The sequence below is a fragment of the Aspergillus thermomutatus genome (genome assembly GCF_002237265.1).
Source record: "Aspergillus thermomutatus strain HMR AF 39 chromosome Unknown NODE_55, whole genome shotgun sequence".
In the NCBI taxonomy this organism is placed as follows: Eukaryota; Fungi; Ascomycota; class Eurotiomycetes; order Eurotiales; family Aspergillaceae; genus Aspergillus; species Aspergillus thermomutatus.
The window spans coordinates 18,045-35,099 of NW_020798104.1; the positions used below are offsets into that span (position 1 = coordinate 18,045).

At 48.9% G+C, this 17,055-nt stretch overlaps 7 protein-coding genes across 7 annotated transcripts; 4 read left to right on the forward strand and 3 right to left on the reverse strand.

The window, feature by feature from the left end:
• Nucleotides 1-151: 151 nt before the first annotated feature.
• CDV56_102798 (uncharacterized protein) lies at nt 152-468 on the reverse strand (the record flags this gene model as incomplete). The annotated part of the gene is made up of 2 exons (XM_026756417.1): nt 152-192; nt 249-468. 2 exons carry the CDS (start codon nt 466-468, stop codon nt 152-154), a joined length of 261 nt encoding a protein of 86 aa, XP_026615859.1.
• Nucleotides 469-948: 480 nt separating this feature from the next.
• Nucleotides 949-1,569, forward strand: CDV56_102891 (uncharacterized protein; the record flags this gene model as incomplete). Its single annotated transcript, XM_026756510.1, has 1 exon — nt 949-1,569. One exon carries the CDS (start codon nt 949-951, stop codon nt 1,567-1,569), a length of 621 nt encoding a protein of 206 aa, XP_026615860.1.
• Nucleotides 1,570-2,578: 1,009 nt separating this feature from the next.
• Nucleotides 2,579-3,604, reverse strand: CDV56_103083 (uncharacterized protein; the record flags this gene model as incomplete). Its single annotated transcript, XM_026756702.1, has 3 exons — nt 2,579-3,200; nt 3,274-3,438; nt 3,492-3,604. The coding sequence occupies 3 exons, from the start codon at nt 3,602-3,604 to the stop codon at nt 2,579-2,581; spliced, it is 900 nt and encodes a 299-aa protein (XP_026615861.1).
• A 2,311-nt stretch (nt 3,605-5,915) lies between these two features.
• CDV56_103448 (lipase family protein) lies at nt 5,916-6,841 on the forward strand (the record flags this gene model as incomplete). The annotated part of the gene is made up of 3 exons (XM_026757067.1): nt 5,916-6,079; nt 6,125-6,461; nt 6,512-6,841. The coding sequence occupies 3 exons, from the start codon at nt 5,916-5,918 to the stop codon at nt 6,839-6,841; spliced, it is 831 nt and encodes a 276-aa protein (XP_026615862.1).
• Nucleotides 6,842-7,176: 335 nt separating this feature from the next.
• On the reverse strand, nt 7,177-8,229 carry CDV56_103587 (ankyrin repeat domain-containing protein; the record flags this gene model as incomplete). The annotated part of the gene is made up of 1 exon (XM_026757206.1): nt 7,177-8,229. One exon carries the CDS (start codon nt 8,227-8,229, stop codon nt 7,177-7,179), a length of 1,053 nt encoding a protein of 350 aa, XP_026615863.1.
• A 1,338-nt stretch (nt 8,230-9,567) lies between these two features.
• Nucleotides 9,568-11,270, forward strand: CDV56_103839 (uncharacterized protein; the record flags this gene model as incomplete). The annotated part of the gene is made up of 5 exons (XM_026757458.1): nt 9,568-9,570; nt 9,707-9,786; nt 10,146-10,444; nt 10,498-10,640; nt 10,722-11,270. 5 exons carry the CDS (start codon nt 9,568-9,570, stop codon nt 11,268-11,270), a joined length of 1,074 nt encoding a protein of 357 aa, XP_026615864.1.
• A 2,706-nt stretch (nt 11,271-13,976) lies between these two features.
• On the forward strand, nt 13,977-15,563 carry CDV56_104267 (uncharacterized protein; the record flags this gene model as incomplete). Its single annotated transcript, XM_026757886.1, has 2 exons — nt 13,977-14,473; nt 14,534-15,563. The coding sequence occupies 2 exons, from the start codon at nt 13,977-13,979 to the stop codon at nt 15,561-15,563; spliced, it is 1,527 nt and encodes a 508-aa protein (XP_026615865.1).
• Between the last annotated feature and the right edge of the window lie 1,492 nt (nt 15,564-17,055).

Here is a 17,055-nt window from a genome sequence, read left to right on the forward strand (position 1 = left end):
CGAGTCAAAAACAAATGCCGAATAGTACGGCTGGCGGCTCATTTCCTCTCGGATTCCGGGTCCTCCGTGATCTCGTCCTCCGTGTTGCCTCGAGCAATATTAGCGCCATGAAAATAATTAGTCAATGGGGAAAACCGCGCCAAAGAGAGGCTTACAATGCCAGGCGATAAAAGTCGTCCACAGCCTTGTTAGCTGGTCAAGGTGTCAGAGCTTCGTTCATCACAAGATTTGCATTGAAGGATACTCACTGGGAGCATCAAATGCAATATGAGTAGGTAAGGGCTCCTTGTCTGCAGGCAATTTCTGCAGCCAGAAATAGGGATAATCACTGCCATATCCTACAAGGTTGCCGCCCTTCGCGCTGATCATCTCAGTATAGCCGATCGGTTGCAGAACAGCGCGGTAGAAAGCCTGCAAGCTTTCGAATTTAGCCGCGGAGGCCCACACAAAGACGTGATTAATGGTCATTTTGAGATATACGATTGACTGATCGGATATAATTCCTTTGGGCGAGAGAGTGGCGAGCCTTTATACTGACTCCCAGCTGCAATCCAGAATTCATGGGCTCCAGGCTCCAGCTATCGCACGAACCCACTTTACTTGGTAAGCAACTCGGAGACCCGAGTTGCCCCTCAACCTCGACAACTCGCCGTCTAACATTCCTCGAAAGTACCAGCAAGGGTCACCATGGAGGGCACCTTTGCTCAGAGAGCTGAGTGCTCCTTTTGTTTCGCTAGGTTCAGTCACCGTAGGTTTTTAAGAAGCTGTAACTGAATAAAATTATACGGAATATATGTTGACAGCATGACAGGATCGTCCCTCGTTCGCCACTTGAGAAACAATTGCAACCAGTCTCGGCAGCAACATTTGCGACGCAAAGCGTGCTATCAGTGTGTTTCGAACAAGACGAGATGCAACTTAGATCGTCCTCGTTGCTCCCGGTGCCATATGCGCAATACATCCTGCACTTATGCCAATGCCGCACCGTCCGATTCGCCTGCCACAGAAAGCAGTGAGATCAATCCTGGTGTGGCCACTCAGCTAGATCCTCCTCCTCAAAATCTGGGGTTACAACAGGAGCAAGAGCTACCTGCAACCTTCGAGTCTCATCTTTTGGACGCCGTATTCTCCAGCTCAGACACGTGGGATGTGACGCAACCATCAAATCCAGCTGTTTTCTCTTCTCAGCTGGCGATTAACACGGGAAATCAGGAAACAAATAGAGCTCAGAGTAAGTTAGACTCGCCGGGGTTCGTTCAAGCCCTTTCATTTCCGTTCGCCGATCCCGAGCCATACGGAGACAAAGTGTCTCTCGCTCTAGCTACTCACAGCATGGAGCTTCTCTTTAGGGTGCTTCGGACATGGCCGAAAATGCTAGCGGAGGAATTCCAAGTGCCACCTCTATTTCATCCGACTCAGATAACACATGACAAGCAACTGCCGTCTGCTTTGGCGAATTGTATAACTCTGACTAAAATGTGGCATGGAAAACGTGAAGGGGCGGAAGAAATGGTCCGGAGAACGATTTTGAGCGAGCTCGAAAGCATCGTGGATCCAGTTGGTCAATAGCTACCATCGCCTCTTTCTTCCACTAACACTCCAATACAGGACCCGTCTACGCATCCTGACGAAGCGGAATTCGTCTCAGTCTTACAGTCTGTAGTCATATATGCAATAATGCTCATCTGTCCGTCAACAAACTTCGACAGCCCACGAGCTGACCATAACGAGATCTTCCGAAAAGTGGAGCAGCTCGTTCGCCATGTCGTCCGCACTGGCCTCTTACTCCAAGAAGAGAAAGAGCAAATGAGACCAACCTGGCAAGCATGGGTGCATGTTACTTCCAAACGCCGAGCGGTCCTTGCGTTATACCTTCTACACTGGGCATACTCGGTCCTTTACCGGGCCCCCTGCTTTGACTGTAGAGACCTGGGATTCATGCCTGCGCCTGCAGCCAAAATACTTTGGCAGGCGCGGACGGAGCAGGAGTGGAGTAAGAGCTATATGCAATGGTTGGCGAGGTGGGCTGGTCAAGGTTATTTGCAAGGCGAGCTTGGCGAAATTCGGCCAGGCGTGGTTATGAATACGAGAGCAGAAAGGTGGTTCGAGGAGACTGATGAATTTGGTTTTCTTATGATATCAATCGGTATTAATTCCCTTTGCCCTCTTGGAGTGCTTGTGCTCGATGATAGTTGACCGATCGCAGTTAATGCCACAGACTATGAAGCTCCGGCACTCAAAGTGTTGGCTCCGTGAAACTGCCATGCATTTTAAAGTCACAAAACAACGCCCCAAGAAAGTAGAACTGAAGATTCAGAGTTAAGAATGACTGTTGGCAAAATCCATTTCTCGCATTTTTATGGTTCTTGAGCACGCGCTGTCTATGACTTGAACAGGGTGGAAATGCTCACCCTTGCTAAGTGGAGTATGTGTATTTACATTCTGTGTGTCTTATGATGCGTAACCAAGGCGGCTAAGTAGGGAGAATAAGTTAAAAGCATTTATATATATACAAGCTTTACTGGTTTACTTATTAAGCTTCTTATATAAAATAACCTGGACTGAAAACTGATCCGTCCTAGGAGCGAAGTCCGGCATCCTGCAGTGTGTGAGCATCCTCCAAGTCAAACGCCGGTTCGTACTGGACTCCTCCCCCATGACGTCTCCGGCACTGTTTCCTATTGCTCCGACTCCTGTCCCCCGGGGGATCCTTCCAGAGCCTTGACAAGATTGGGCCCTGTTGGCCCTTGTCCAGTCTATCCAGCCTGAATCCTAGCAGCAGAAAGATTGCGACCACGACAAATTCCTCCACCAGGGCCATGCCCACGCGGACGCCGACTGACGGCGCCGTTCGGCTAAAGGGTCCTCGATGCACAAATACGACGAGGACTTGGTATGTCAGCCGGACCAGGTCCAACGGCAGCGCAACCCCGATGGCGGGCGCGAGAGGGCGCTCCGACTCCGGGACTGATGCAAAGTAGGGGATTGTCAGCAGGAATATCAGTACCAATGCGGCACCAGCGGCTACGTAGAAAATTACTGCGACTTCGGACCAGATCGAGGGGGAGTTGGTCTGTGCCTGGGTTTTCCCGGCGCCGATGATTCCCAGTACTGCTCCGATGACCACGGCGAGTTGAACGAGTCGGAAGTACCGAATCGAGATTTTCGGAGCGGCCGAGGAGGTATTGACCCAGACAACACTAGATGGACCGGTCAGCGGGACGGAAATTCAGGGAAGATGCATACTTGGAAGAGTGCGGCTAGGGGTCATACAAACGCGAGAGCATTCCCAGCGTCGCAAGCAGGAGGGGCGCCAGGCCAATGTATTCGAGGATCAAGGTCGCTTTGAGGAGACCGACCGAATTGTTGGAGTACAGTATGAGCTGACATGTGCTTCCAGCAATACGGACCAGGCAAAGGGTCAGGGTAAAATGCCACCTATACGCTTCTGCATCAGCAGAGACGTAGAAGGGGATGCAGGATGAACTCACCCTGAGCTACGACCAAATTCATGACGCTTACACGCAATGACGGCCGGAATCAGTGCTGGAATATAGACGGCCAGTTCCACGATGGAAACCACTCGATTCGTGTTTGTGGACATGACGAGTCGGAAGGAGTGGCTCTCTAGCAGGTTCGATCACACTGGATACCGGGCTGCTCAATTGTGTTTTCCATAGTCATAACTAGAAACCATTGGTACATATATAGCAATCATAAGCCAACCACCTCCTCCATTGTAACCGCTCAGGCACCCGGATTGAAGAAAAAGTGAGTCCAAAAGAGGAAGCCAGCTCGTGGGTTTCAAGCTTTTTCACAGACTAAGGTGAGCTTACATGCTAAGCCACAAAAAAGGATGCGCGAATAAAGTATGTACCCAAGACATAGCCAAGTCCTGTCGTGTGGGCTTGCTCATTGGCTACAAAGGGAGGTTACGAGCTGTTTTCCTGTTCTGGCTATTCCCCACAGCAGCAAAGCTTGACGGACACAGCCACATTCTGGTAGATGAGATACTGAATGTAACCGCGCATGGAAGTACAGAAAGCTATATAGAGTGAGAAGTGAGGATAGGTCAAAGAGATACAACAAACGGCCAGTGTCATATTTAAAAGCTGAATGATGGACAGACTAATGCGTGCTATAAACCAACGTACCTAGCAGTGTTGCTGATGGCCATCCTCTTGAGGTGTCAATAGTCATCACGGACTAATACCATTGTATACCTGCTCCTATCCTGTCGGCCTGCTCTTTAGCAACTTCTCCTGATTCTAGTAAGGTGTCGAAAACATATTACCATAGATAACTGCTGATTGCCTGACATCTGGCTGCTCGGATATTGGATGATCGGAGTTGCTTTTTTTGCGAAGGCATCAAGAAGTGTTTTTGACCAGAGAGGATTTTTGTAGGTTGTCCCGGGTCCTAGCTAGCAAGGAATCTCAAGAGTGCCGCCCTGAGCTACATTGTACTTTATCCAGGTTGTTAGATGCATCTATGTACATTCCAACCATTGGATCTGCATGAATGTGATAGCATGACCTACTCTGCATCATCACAAGTAATTTATGATCAACGCCCCCCTTGCAGTTGATTTAGTAATGCTAACCTATCCTGAATCATACTATGCTTTTGATAAAGGGAGTCAAAGCCGGGGTATGGAGTCCAGATAGACAGCCTTATCTTTGCAGCGGGCAGTGTATCAAGTTGACTGTATATTACTATCAGATCTTCATGTTCAATCTAAATATTATTTAATTAGAACCCTGCTTAAATGTGTAGAGTGTAATACTATCATCTTGCCAGGTTAGGCTCAGAGTCAGCGGCCTCCAGTAAGCAGTCTACAATGTCATTAACCTGCACCAGAGTGTGCAGAAACTGTTTTATGTACCGCCGTACTTCAACTCGAGCAGCTCGGCATTGGATTGGACATGTGGTTCCATTTCATCCTGGACAACGACCAGTCTCAACTGCGTACTCACTCCGTCAGGGGCCGACATTGCTCACGATGCTATAAGGTACCCCGTTTTCTCGCCCAGACAATATAATCTATCCTCATAGCTGTAATTGGAGCATTGTGGGGACACGGGGGGAAAGGGCTGCGCTGCGTTCCATTCCTGGGCAATGGGACGGTGAGAATGCAGCACAGAAGACGGTGTAGAGTTGCAGATGCTGTTTGGGGCTGAGAGTGTCGAATGGACTCCTCGTGCGAAGTTGATCGAGTTCTGCGGTTCCGACATGCAGTCTTTCTGCAAGGGATGGCCCTTTGTTCATCATCTCAGCATACCTCACGTCGGCTGGCGTCGGGGACAGCCGAGACACTATCACTGCAGTTGCAGGCGGGAGGAAAATGTGGGGGAAGAATCTGCAGCTTAGGGCTGTGAGACCACAAGATTTGGCCCGAATTTTAACGAGGGCGGCATAAACGACGAGATATAACTGGTGTAGGCTTTAGGTGTAGATAATGGCTTGACTAAAAACAGGATTAACATTGGAGACAGCGATTTGAAAACAGGATGCAATCACTAGTGCCAACTCTGCTGGCATAACATGCATTCAAATCCCGAATCCAAGAGTATCCTTACATTTCTATATTCATGATCTGCACAGAAAGATCCCTCACCTACTGGCTTACCAGCTGAGGAGTCAAGGATAAAATATAAAAGCCATGATGTTATGAGAATCGGATGGGTTCTTCTAGCAGTAGAGACTGCTACAACTTCTCTGTTCTGGTCTTCTACAACCTCCAAATGATGTACTCGATAGTGTACCATTTCCTGCTGTTGTCGGTTTGGCCGCTACTTGGATCCGCCATCCCGAATTTTTGGCGACGAGGTTCATGAACCTTGATATCCAACAAGGAAATCAAGCTGACATCCACCTTAGAGGTTTCCCAGGCCTTGGTCGACGACTTTACTCTTATGGCACAGTATGCGATGGCGGCCAACTGCAGAGCAAACCACAATGGCTCTGTTTCAACTACGTCGACCTGTGGTGCGGACGAGCAGTTGCCCATATACTGCGATGCTGGATACTGTCCGGACCTCGAAGACGCAGACACAGTGATACTGAGTCGAATTGAGCAGTATGTATTGACAATCTCCATGCTAACTGAGGCTAACTGGGCCAGCATTAACCCTGGTGATACTCATGGCTACATGGCTGTTGACCATACCCACGAGACCATCGCTCTCGCCTTCCGTGGAACAGTATCTAGGAATAATTCCTTGGCTGATATCTACGCTATCTACGAGGATGTAACCGGCATCGACGGCTGCGAGGGTTGCAAGGCCCACGCTGGATTCTGGGACGCGGTTCAGGCGGTCTCGGGGTGTGTGTTTCCTAAGGTCCGGGACGCCGCGCAACAGTATCCGGGGCATAGGATCGTCTTTACTGGCCACAGTCTGGGCGGTGCGCTGGCGACAATCGCAGCCGCTATGTTCCGGCAAGAAGCTAATGTTGATCTGGTTCGTCCTTTCACTCTGACGAGGGATATCATTCGTCTAATATGATGCAGTATACATTCGGAGCCCCATCAGTAGGGAACTACGAGTTTGCCAAGTTCATCTCAGAACAGACGGCTGGTGATAACTACCGCATCACCCATGCCTGGGATATCGTTCCAAGTCTTCTTACAAGACTTAAATGGGACTTTCCATTTCTCCTTGAATATAGCCAATTGACTCCTGAGTACTGGATTACAAGCGGTAATGGGGTGCCTGTTACGACTGCCGACATTCACCGTATCGATGGGATCAACAGTACGGATGGAAACCTTGGACAGAAAGGCACGCCAGAAGACCATGGGTGGTACATGATAAACACCTCGGTCTGTGCAGAGGTCTGAATGTGGGAGTTTGAACGCAGCCTGTTCCTAACAAGAAGCCAGGGGTTAGAGAGGAAACAGTTTGCTTGAGGAAGGTGTCAGCTGGCGATATAGCAAATGATAGACAGCCCAAGGCCGCTGAATGGCTATCAATGCATCATGCTTTATGATAGGTTGTCAGAGGACGATAATTCGGTCAGACACCATATATTGACTGATAACATACGCAGGACGGGGCACAGTCCGGCCACGAGAACTATTTGTTCAATCCGGGACTGAGGCACTAGTTAATTATCCCGGTGACATGGCTTTTTGCATGAATGATGGTAAAAAGCAGTGGGTTTCCAGAAACCGGTTCAAGTTCCCCCCGCGCGTCGACTTGATCGTCGGGTGATACACTTCAACATGTAAGCCCTGTGATTTCTGCGCGCGATTTCCACCGCCGTATGTCCGTTGCTATCCTTCGCTTCCACATTGGCGCCGTTCTTGACGAGCAGTCGAAATAACTCTTCATACCTCCCCTCTAAAGCTACCGCATGTAGCGGGGTCAATCCTGACAAATCCCTTGCCTCGATGTCGGCCCCCTTGTCAATCAGAAGCTGCACCACTGCTTCCAGCTCTGTAGAAGAACTGCGCATGCTACACACCGCAAAATACAGGGGCGTTCGTCCTTCCTTGTCTCTTGCTTCCAAATCTGCGCCGTTTTCAATGAGCAAGACAGCAGCATTTGATCCTCCTGCCCGGGCCGCTTCATGCAGTGCCGTTCGCCCGTCCTTCCGCCGGGCATGAACGTCACCTCCTTTCTCTAAAACCAAACCCACTGCCCCCGGTCCCTCCCCATCATAGCTTGCTGCCGTATGCAAGGGCGTCTCACCACTTTTCGCCCGGGCCGAAATATCCGCACCTGCATCAACGAGCAAGCTGACCAGTTGGTTGTCTCCAGCTCGCGCCGCGGTATGGAGGGGTGTCAAACCCAAAGAATTACTCGCGTTGACATCCGCTCCCTCCTGAATCAGCATTGAGATCATCGCATCATAGTCTTTGACCTGTTTCGCGCCCTGCCGGCGCGCGATCTTTGGGTTGAGCTCGCACCGCGATCTCCATTCATACCGGGCTCGCACAGCCCTGTGCAGTGCCGTTCCGGTGTCATAATAGATTTCATCTTTTATGTGGAGATCGGCCCCCGCGCGAATTGAATGGCGCGCTGTATTTACTTCTGCCCGCAGGATTGCCCACCAGAGCACGGCAACTTTTCCGTGGTGTCGGATGTTGTGCCGGTAGAGATAGGGGTTGAGTGCGTAGTATAATCGGCGGTTTGTGCGTGCGAGGGCGCTTATATCTCGCCCCAGGGGTAGATAGTCTGCGAGGAGGAGCAGACAATCTAGGGGCAGTTGATTGAGAACCTGCATCCTGCACCATGTGCTGTGGGGTGATTATATCTGGTGTATAAAGGTGCTGGTTGGGGTAGGCTGCATTTATATCTCCGCGCTATTGCTGCCTAGGTTAGCCTGATTCCTAGCCGAGGATCATTGAAATGGCCCTAATTGGCTAGAATAGCCATACATTCATCTAATGTTGTAGGATATTGATTGATTTGCCTGTAATGGCCATCATACCTTGGAGAGAGGAATATATATTAAATAGTAGAGATGTGTCAACTAGAAGTAGTGCGGTACCGTTTTATGAAAGTCCTACCTTAAAAGAGCAGATAGGCCCTTTGCATAACTAGGACTATGGAATGTTCCCCCCAGGCCGGTAAGACACTCTGAGAGAGACCTTTCTCATCCGGATATACGTATTCACATCACCCCCCTCAGGTGGTCCTTGCAATATCTAGGTTATGAGCCTCCTAAATTTCAACACACATATCATCCGCCCTTGGTCTGCCAACTTTCACACACGTTTGTAAAGCATGATGCTCCAGCATCCACTTCCTAAGAGTTCACACCATCAATTAAGAAACCTAGATAAATAGCCCAACAAGCATGTAGAAACAGCAATCAAGCAGTACAAAGCAAACAGGCCACAGCCAGTCTGTAACAGCAGTACACACGGACAGTAGCAGGGTTAATGGCAGTGTAGGAGAATCACAGTCTGCTTACAGCACCAGGAGATACAGTCAACATACATAGGGGAGCTGTCAGAGGCCATGGTCTCCACCGCCAAATTACAAGGGATCCTTTTGGCCACAATAATCATACTGCGCCGTCAGATCCAACATGCAGTAATGTTCACTAACAACCAAGCAGCACTCTGAGTAATACAAAACCCTGGAAGACAATCAGGGCAGTATGTCCTAAAGACCACCTTAGTGGCCTTAACAAAGCACGCAAAGGCAAACAAACGTGGATATTTTCATATAACAGTATCAAAAGGAATGAGCAAGCGGATAAGCGGCCGATGGGGTCACCGGATGGCAATAGATTCGCAGCCGTCATAGCAAGATGACGAGGTCATGACCAGCAATGGCACCCAGGCCGTTGCGCCAGAGGACCCTCAGGTCGACCGAGTAGTGGAAATACTGTACATGACACATTGGTCAGGCTGCACCGCCAGAAAGATATAGCTTATATTAAACCAGGCGAGATATTCTCTAAATAGATGGTTCAGCCCTTCCTCCAAAACCCTGGGATTTGCTGCACCTCCTCATCCATCATGTATGGCGGCCGCAAGTAGAAATTATAACACCAGTCATACTCATTCAGAAGGTTGTAGTAATGCATACATCTAACTGTCCACAAGCAACTATGGTAAGACTAAGCAGTATAAGGAGTTCAACACAAACAGTTCAGGCGCAGCAGGTTGGATGATTTGGAATTCCTTGGTCATTATTCATGAGGTGTGGATATCTGTTCAAGCGATTGACAGACTCTGACAATAGTCTAGCCGTACGAAAGCTATCATAATGCCTTGTTCAAGGCCGCCGCCTCGGAAATCACCAACGCCCTGGATGATTTCGAGAACAAGTTCGCGCCGATACCTGAACCCGACGACAATAAATGGCTTTTAATCCTGATTGATCTTGTCACCCTTGGCACATCTGCAATAGCTGCCCCATTCTTCAATTTAGGCATTTTCAGGCAGGCAGACGAAATCCGAGTCTAGCTAGTACAGGAGATACCAACCCTTGCAAATTCCCGAAAAAGTCCTGTTGAAGACGCCCTATTTCATGCTTAAGGGTGGTTCTCTATTGGACAACGCCAAAGATACTACCATGACCCTCATCTCACAAAGTATAACCATTGCTAAGGACGTGCTCAATTACCCTGGCCCATAGGTGCTGTTCCTAGCTTTTATAATAATTTTGCTGACTGGTGGATGACAGTGATGGCTGGACCCCAGGAAAGCAGGATAAGATCGCCAACTACATGGGCCAATTGATTGCTGCCTGGGGCAAGATTACAGAGAAATCACTGGACGATCTATTCCGCGGCACTGATGAGTCAATTAAACTGCTGACGGAGCTCATCTCTGACGGCAAGTTTGTTGAAGGCTCCGGGCAGTCCATCGGACTACCCCCGACAAATCCGGACGAACCGAAGGACACCGGAAGTGCTCTACAGGCAAACATAGGCAAAGCGTTTTTTGCCTTCGCCATTCCTTCCTCTGGTCCGTTTCCGGCAGGTACCCATTCATTATTAACACAGGCTACTCTTGTGACCATGAGGATGACATAGGCGATTATCTGGACAAGGACACAATGCTCCTGATAAAGGCCTGCTACCACAACAAGCGCTACTATCTTGCCACGCTGGATAGGGACCCCTACACCTGCTTTGAGGGCGGTTGCCTCGATAACGCATTCTCTGCACTACCAGGTGTGGACTCAATATGTTAAGGGTTGTTTGGCAATGTCACTGTGGAGGAGGTCATCATTGGATTGGTCTGTACGTACCTGCAGAATGGTGAGATGAATGGCGGCGCCGCCGCCGACCCTGAGGATGAGGCGACCCTTGAGGACCTCTATAATGACGACATCACCACGCCAGGCTTCATCCGCTTGCCAGTATGTAGCGCCAAGATTGCCTACTGTGCATGGAACCATGGCGACAGTCCGGATACTGACGCCCCAAACTACCCGGGTGTGATCTATCCCGCGCCTGACCATTGTGGCACCTTGATGTTCGTCGACCAGACCAGTGATGCCTCCCTGACTGTGTCCGACTGCATGCAGATCGTGAAGAACATCCAGAACACGGATGGCGACTGGGAGGTCGAGAACGCAATCGGCAACCAGCACCAGCTCGTGCAGTTCGGCTCGTGCGCCTTCGGGGTCCAGGGTAAGGGGAAGAACGGGAACGTCGACTTCCACATCGGCGCTCAGGACATCGTTGATATCATCACCGATTTGGTCAACAAATTTGGCGGGTCTGGGAAGGTTGGGGCGAAGGGGGAGATGTCCTGCAAGGAAACGGTTAAGGGCCAGAAGGTGGAGTTGGGACTGTATTAGTTGTTGGTTGTATTACTATCTAGACTTTTAGTAGTATAACAGAACGCTTTCATCAACCGGCAATCGCGGTCGTTGCAGATAATCCGAGTCATCTAGTAAATCCGAATAGTGGTGCACCCAGAAACGCCGTATGCAACTCTCCAAGTCCAAATCAAGCTACTGCACATGCCGGTTCATCCCATCAAGGAGCCTGCCAATACCAGCATGCTCACCGTCCGCCACGTAGATGGCGACGAAACGCCCGACTCCTGCCTGAAATGCACAAACGCCGGCAGTGGCGGACTAATAGGGTATCAGTTCCGGCTCCTCCCGCACGAGACGTCCGATGAGCGGCGCACCTTGGACTATTTCCAATCTAGGGAATTAGTGAAGTATACTGAAGAAGAGGGGTATAAAGGCTACTTACTCAGTTTTTCACCTATGCTTCTTTTGAGGTTTCGCATGGCCGTACTTATTATACTGAACACCTCTCACCTCATCTATCTTAGATAGTTCTGTTAGATAGTATCATCATCGAATATTATGATTAGATTCTCTCTCTCCTTCCCACAAGCACTTAGTAGATTCTAGAAAGTAAAATGGCAGCCACACACCCTAATCATGGAGTACATTATTAGCAGTGCTGATGGCTGAAAATGTGCTCTCATCGAATTCCGATTGACTTCCGATTGACCTTCTCAGGCACTTCCAGATTCTGCACTAGTTCAATTATGGATATCGTTCCTCATTCCAAGTCCAGGACTTCAAGGGAACGATCCAGGCAGGGCATACATATTTCAGTTTTTTGATCCAGTAGATGATTGAAGGGGGACAGAACGCGTAAGGGGTCGAAGGTTAGTGGATGCTCGAATCTTATTTGATAGATCACAACACTTTAGAGCGGTGTAGTACATTACGAAATACTAAACAGATACGGCTCGACCTTGGAGGGAGATAGAGTCTGCTGTCTTGATGGAATGGGGAGATGGCGATTACAATGACTCACATCGTAATGATCATGGTTGCAATTCATGACCCACCCATCTGAGAGGTATTGACAAGTTAGCTTAATAAAGGGGGCATTTTAGCAGATTGCACTGAGGCCTAGCCACTAAGGACTCTGAAGTGTGCTGCCCTGAGCTACATCATACATCACCCTGTTTGTTAGATAGATTTACAGGCATGCTAACCATTAGATCTGCATGAATGTGACAGCGTGATGTGCTGTGCATCATTACAGGTAATTTATGATTATAAAACAGACCCCCTTGCAGTTAATTAGGCAACAATAATATCTCTTGCATTATGCTATGATTTTACAAGACAGAAATAGCATGAGATTAATACTCAAGCAAGTGGAAGCCAGGGCCTAGACTCAGACATAGGCAGCTGGCAGCCTATCTATGCAACAGGCATAGGAATGAAGCAATCCGATGTGACGATACAGAGATCTTGAGCAGTATTTCCTAGGATATTCCAACTATGATCATCAAGGCTCACTTACAGGAGAACATGCCTTGTGCAGGGTAGTCTGTGAAGAGAAATGTCTAAAGAGATATCCTATGATTAGTTGTAGCATGGGCCATATCAAGCTAACTGGTTACTGTAAGAAGTAAATGTCACCCCTGCTTGAACGTGCAGAATGTAACAGCATTGTGTGGTAGACTGGGCTCAGAGTCAGTGGCCTCAAGGAAGATGTCATTTGCAGATCACTGCTTGGCTTCAAACAGGACTAATATTGGAGATAGCAATTTGAAACCAGCCTAACCAGGATGCACTTTGTAGTGCTTACTCTTCAGGCATAACATGCATTTAAACCCCAAATCTAAGAGTATCCCTACCTTTCTGCATTCATGATCTGCAGTTTCTGCACAGGAAGATCCCTAGACCCTTACCTACTAGTTTACTAGCTGAGGTGTTGAAAAACATAAAAGCCATCATACTATAAGAATTAGATGGGTTCTTCTAGCAGTAGAGACTACTATAACTTCTCTCTAGTGGAGTCTTCTATAACTTTGAAATACTGTACTTGATAGTCTACCGTCTACTATTTCTTCCTGTTATTAGTTTAGCAGTTGGCTGCTACTTAAATCTACTTTCCTAACTTTTCAGCAACAAGGTTCTAAACCTTAATCTCCAAGACTCCAACAGGGAAATCAAGTTGCCATCCATCTTAGACGTTCCAGGACTGGGCCAGACTCCCATCCCGACCCGAGATGGGGTCCGGTTCCCACCGAATCCACCGAGATTTTGGGGTAGGGAAACCGAAACCAATGCGGTTCCCTACCGTAGGTAGAACGCCACAGCCAGTTCCGTGCGGGTCGGGTTACTAGCCTACGGAAGTCCCATTATTGGTTCAGAACTTCAGATTTCTGCAGTCTGGTTCGGCATGAAACTCCAACGGTGACCAACCAGCCTAGAGCCTTGGGCACATGGAACCATTCTCGGCACCTGGAGGTTAAGAAATTCTCCTAGATAAGGCAAAATCAAGGTTATTCATCCCTAGTGTTTCAGCATCCAAATCATCATATCGTAGATCAGTTTGCAGATCAATATTTCCGAGGGTAGATCACTGAATTGTCAGTCGATCATATCGGATGAAGGGAGGATGGTGCCGAATCATCCAACATGGTAAGCAGTAAAATATAAGGTATCACCAGAAGCCCTCAATTCAACAGATTGTGTTCTCAACCACTCCGTCATTCAAACAAGCACAGGTTGACCGCCATGACTGAGGATAAATCTCCAAAGACGTCCATTGAGCCACCTGCCTCTCAAGAGCAGGAGCCGCCGTTTCGCCTTCTCTCCAAGAAGCAGAAATGGAATATTGTCATCTTTGTCTCCTTGGCGGGCTCCTTATCGCCCCTCTCATCGAACATTTATTTTCCCGCTATCGACACCATATCCTCTGATCTGGGTGTGAATGCGTCCCTGGTTGCGCTGACAATCACCATCTACATGGTTGTTCAGGGGATTGCTCCCTCCATCTTCAGCACGCTCTCAGACACCTGCGGCCGCCGTCTCACGTTCACAATATGCCTCACTATCTACACAGCTGCCAACCTGGCTCTCGCTTTTACCTCCAGCTATCCAATGCTGATGGTCCTGCGAGGCCTGCAGGCCGCCGGATCTGCAGCTACGATTAGCATCAGCACTGGTGTCATTGCTGACATTACATGTTCAAAAGAACGTGGTGGCTTCATGGGGGCGAACGCTGGTATGCGGTAGGTGAAGCAGATAGCACATTGGCCTGAAGAAGTAGTTCACGTCACTGATCCCAATAGGATGACGGGCCAGGCATTCGGACCTGTCATTGGAGGTGCTCTGAACAGTGTGTGGGGGTTCAGAAGCATTTTCTGGATGCTGTTTGCCTTGAGTGTGATCATCCTCGGCGCCCTCCTTATCTTTCTGCCGGAGACTCATCGCGGCATAGCGGGCAACGGCAGCATCCCTCTGTCGGGTTTTAACAGACCCTTTATCTATAGACTCAAAGCACCAATGGCGTCCAAGGCAAACCCTGACATGAGTGCCCCACCGAAGCCTCGTCCGCCGATATCGAAGAAGAGAGCCTCCAGCCCTTTAGCCTACATCTTTGAAAAGGATATCGCAGCCCTTCTGGCCTGGGGCGCAGTGGCCTACACCGCATGGAGCATGGTGACATCCTCAACTACAACAATGCTGCTGCACGGCTTCCCCTATCTTACAGAGTGGCAGATTGGCCTATGCTTCCTCCCCAATGGCGTTGGCTGCATCTGCGGCTCGCTCAGCTCCGGCTGGCTCCTAGACCAAAGCTTCAGACGCGCCCAGGAGCAGTACAGACTGGCGCACAGCATTCCCTCCGACGAAAGAATTGCCAACAGACGCGACTTTCCTCTCGTGCGGGCCCGTCTACATTACATGCCCCTGTTCAGCATCGCACTCATCATCTCGCTCGCGCTGTACGGGCCAAGCTTCGAGTTCAACGACCTGCGGCGGCAGTTTGGTCCGAACCTAGCCGCGCCGCTCATCCTCCAGTTCCTGATCGCCTTCTCGGCAATGGCAACCTTCAACATCAACTCGACGTTGCTGATCGACTGCTTCCCTGAGCGCCCTGCCAGTGCGACTGCGCTCAACAACTTGTGCCGCTGTCTACTGGGCGCGGCGGGTGTCAGTGTCATCCAGCCACTGATTGGTGCCGTAAGGGTGATGAGAGCTTTCTTCATTGTGACTGGCGTAGTGCTTCTTTTCCAATCCCTCGTTTGGGTGGAGTGGAAAATGGGGGAGAGGTGGAGGCGAGAGCGAGAGGAGAGGTTGGATCGTTGTGAGGAACCATGAAGTGGATCCCTGGCTGTCGACATACTCTGGTTTCTAAGCGACTGTTTCCCTTGCATGCAGATGATCTCGAGCTAAGATGCAATAAAATCTATTGATACTCTTCCACATATAGATAATATCAGCCCACTATGTTAAACGGAGTGATTATGCCTAGCCCATTCTCCCCCTAGTGGTGCTTAAAGTAGAAGCAGAACGGCCCTGGCTGGATAGATGCAACCCTGAACACAGATTGAAAGTTAATGCCTTTATGGCTAATATAGCCACCTTTGTTTCTTTATACTCTAGTGAATGCTGCATAGGCCTGCACATCTATTCTTAGTGAAACTATCCTTATTTAAATCCACAGTTAGACAATCTGCATGTATAGTGAAATGAATAAATAGCTCTTCCCCATGAATAGCAGCACACTAATAATGATTATCTTCTGTGTTTTGGGCAAGCTTAAAGATGAACCAAGTGTCTGTGTCATATAGGTCTTCTACTGTGTGCACAATCAATCCGCCAGCTATAGACTGCAGATTCCTGAATCCCCTCAAGGCCTCTTCGGGCAGCACTTTCTAAACCTCGGGAGAGAAGCCGCTGTTTGTCACCCAGATGTCATCCACAATCGCCTGGGCCTGTTCAAGGGACAAATGTGCCATTATGCAGTCGAGAAGGTAAAGGTGAAGAATAATACTATCTTAACCATATAGAGAATGATGATGATTCCCTCGCAAATTTATGTTGCCTGAATAGAAAATTATAGCACAGCACTCCTGCTCAGGACACTGCGTGAGCTGAAACACTGAGGGCGAAGCATACTACAGAGTGCATTGGCAGCCATCCTTTAACCATAACAACCCCTGGATCTCTCGCCCATTCTGGTGTGAACTAATGCTTTCCCCTCCCATAAAGTCTGCCTTGGCGGCTGCAAAGTGGTATGCATTTTATTCCACAGCTACAAGGTAGATACCAGACTAAATCGACAGGGGGTAACTTAGGTCTCTTTCAGAGTAGGTGATTGGACAAGAAGGCGGGCATATCCTGTAAGGAGTCCCAGGACCAACACTCTGACGCAGGTCTAGCAAGTAGCAACCGTCTTTCTCTCAATTTGTAAAATACTACTGCTCTTCCCTTTGATTTTATCTGTCCCACAATGGCCTCTTCATTATTCATAGATCTCAACGGCGAACCGATTCCCGATAATGTGGTCCTAGGATATGGAAGGTCAGGGGTCGTGGTTTATTCCGATGGCCTGGCCATCAAAACTCCATTAAGACATCCCTGGAGCAGCAACGCTGACATACAATCAAACCTGGAGATTATCCGGCATGAACAAGAAGTCTTTCGCCGTTTTAGTTTATTCAAAGCAGATGAAATTAATGGCATTGTCCCGTGCATGGGACTTTATCCTAACGCTACTCATCTTGCCTCTATGAGAAATGGAGATTTACGTGTTTATTTAGAGAAGCACAACCCACCGCGTACACTCCAGATTTTATGCTTTCGGCAG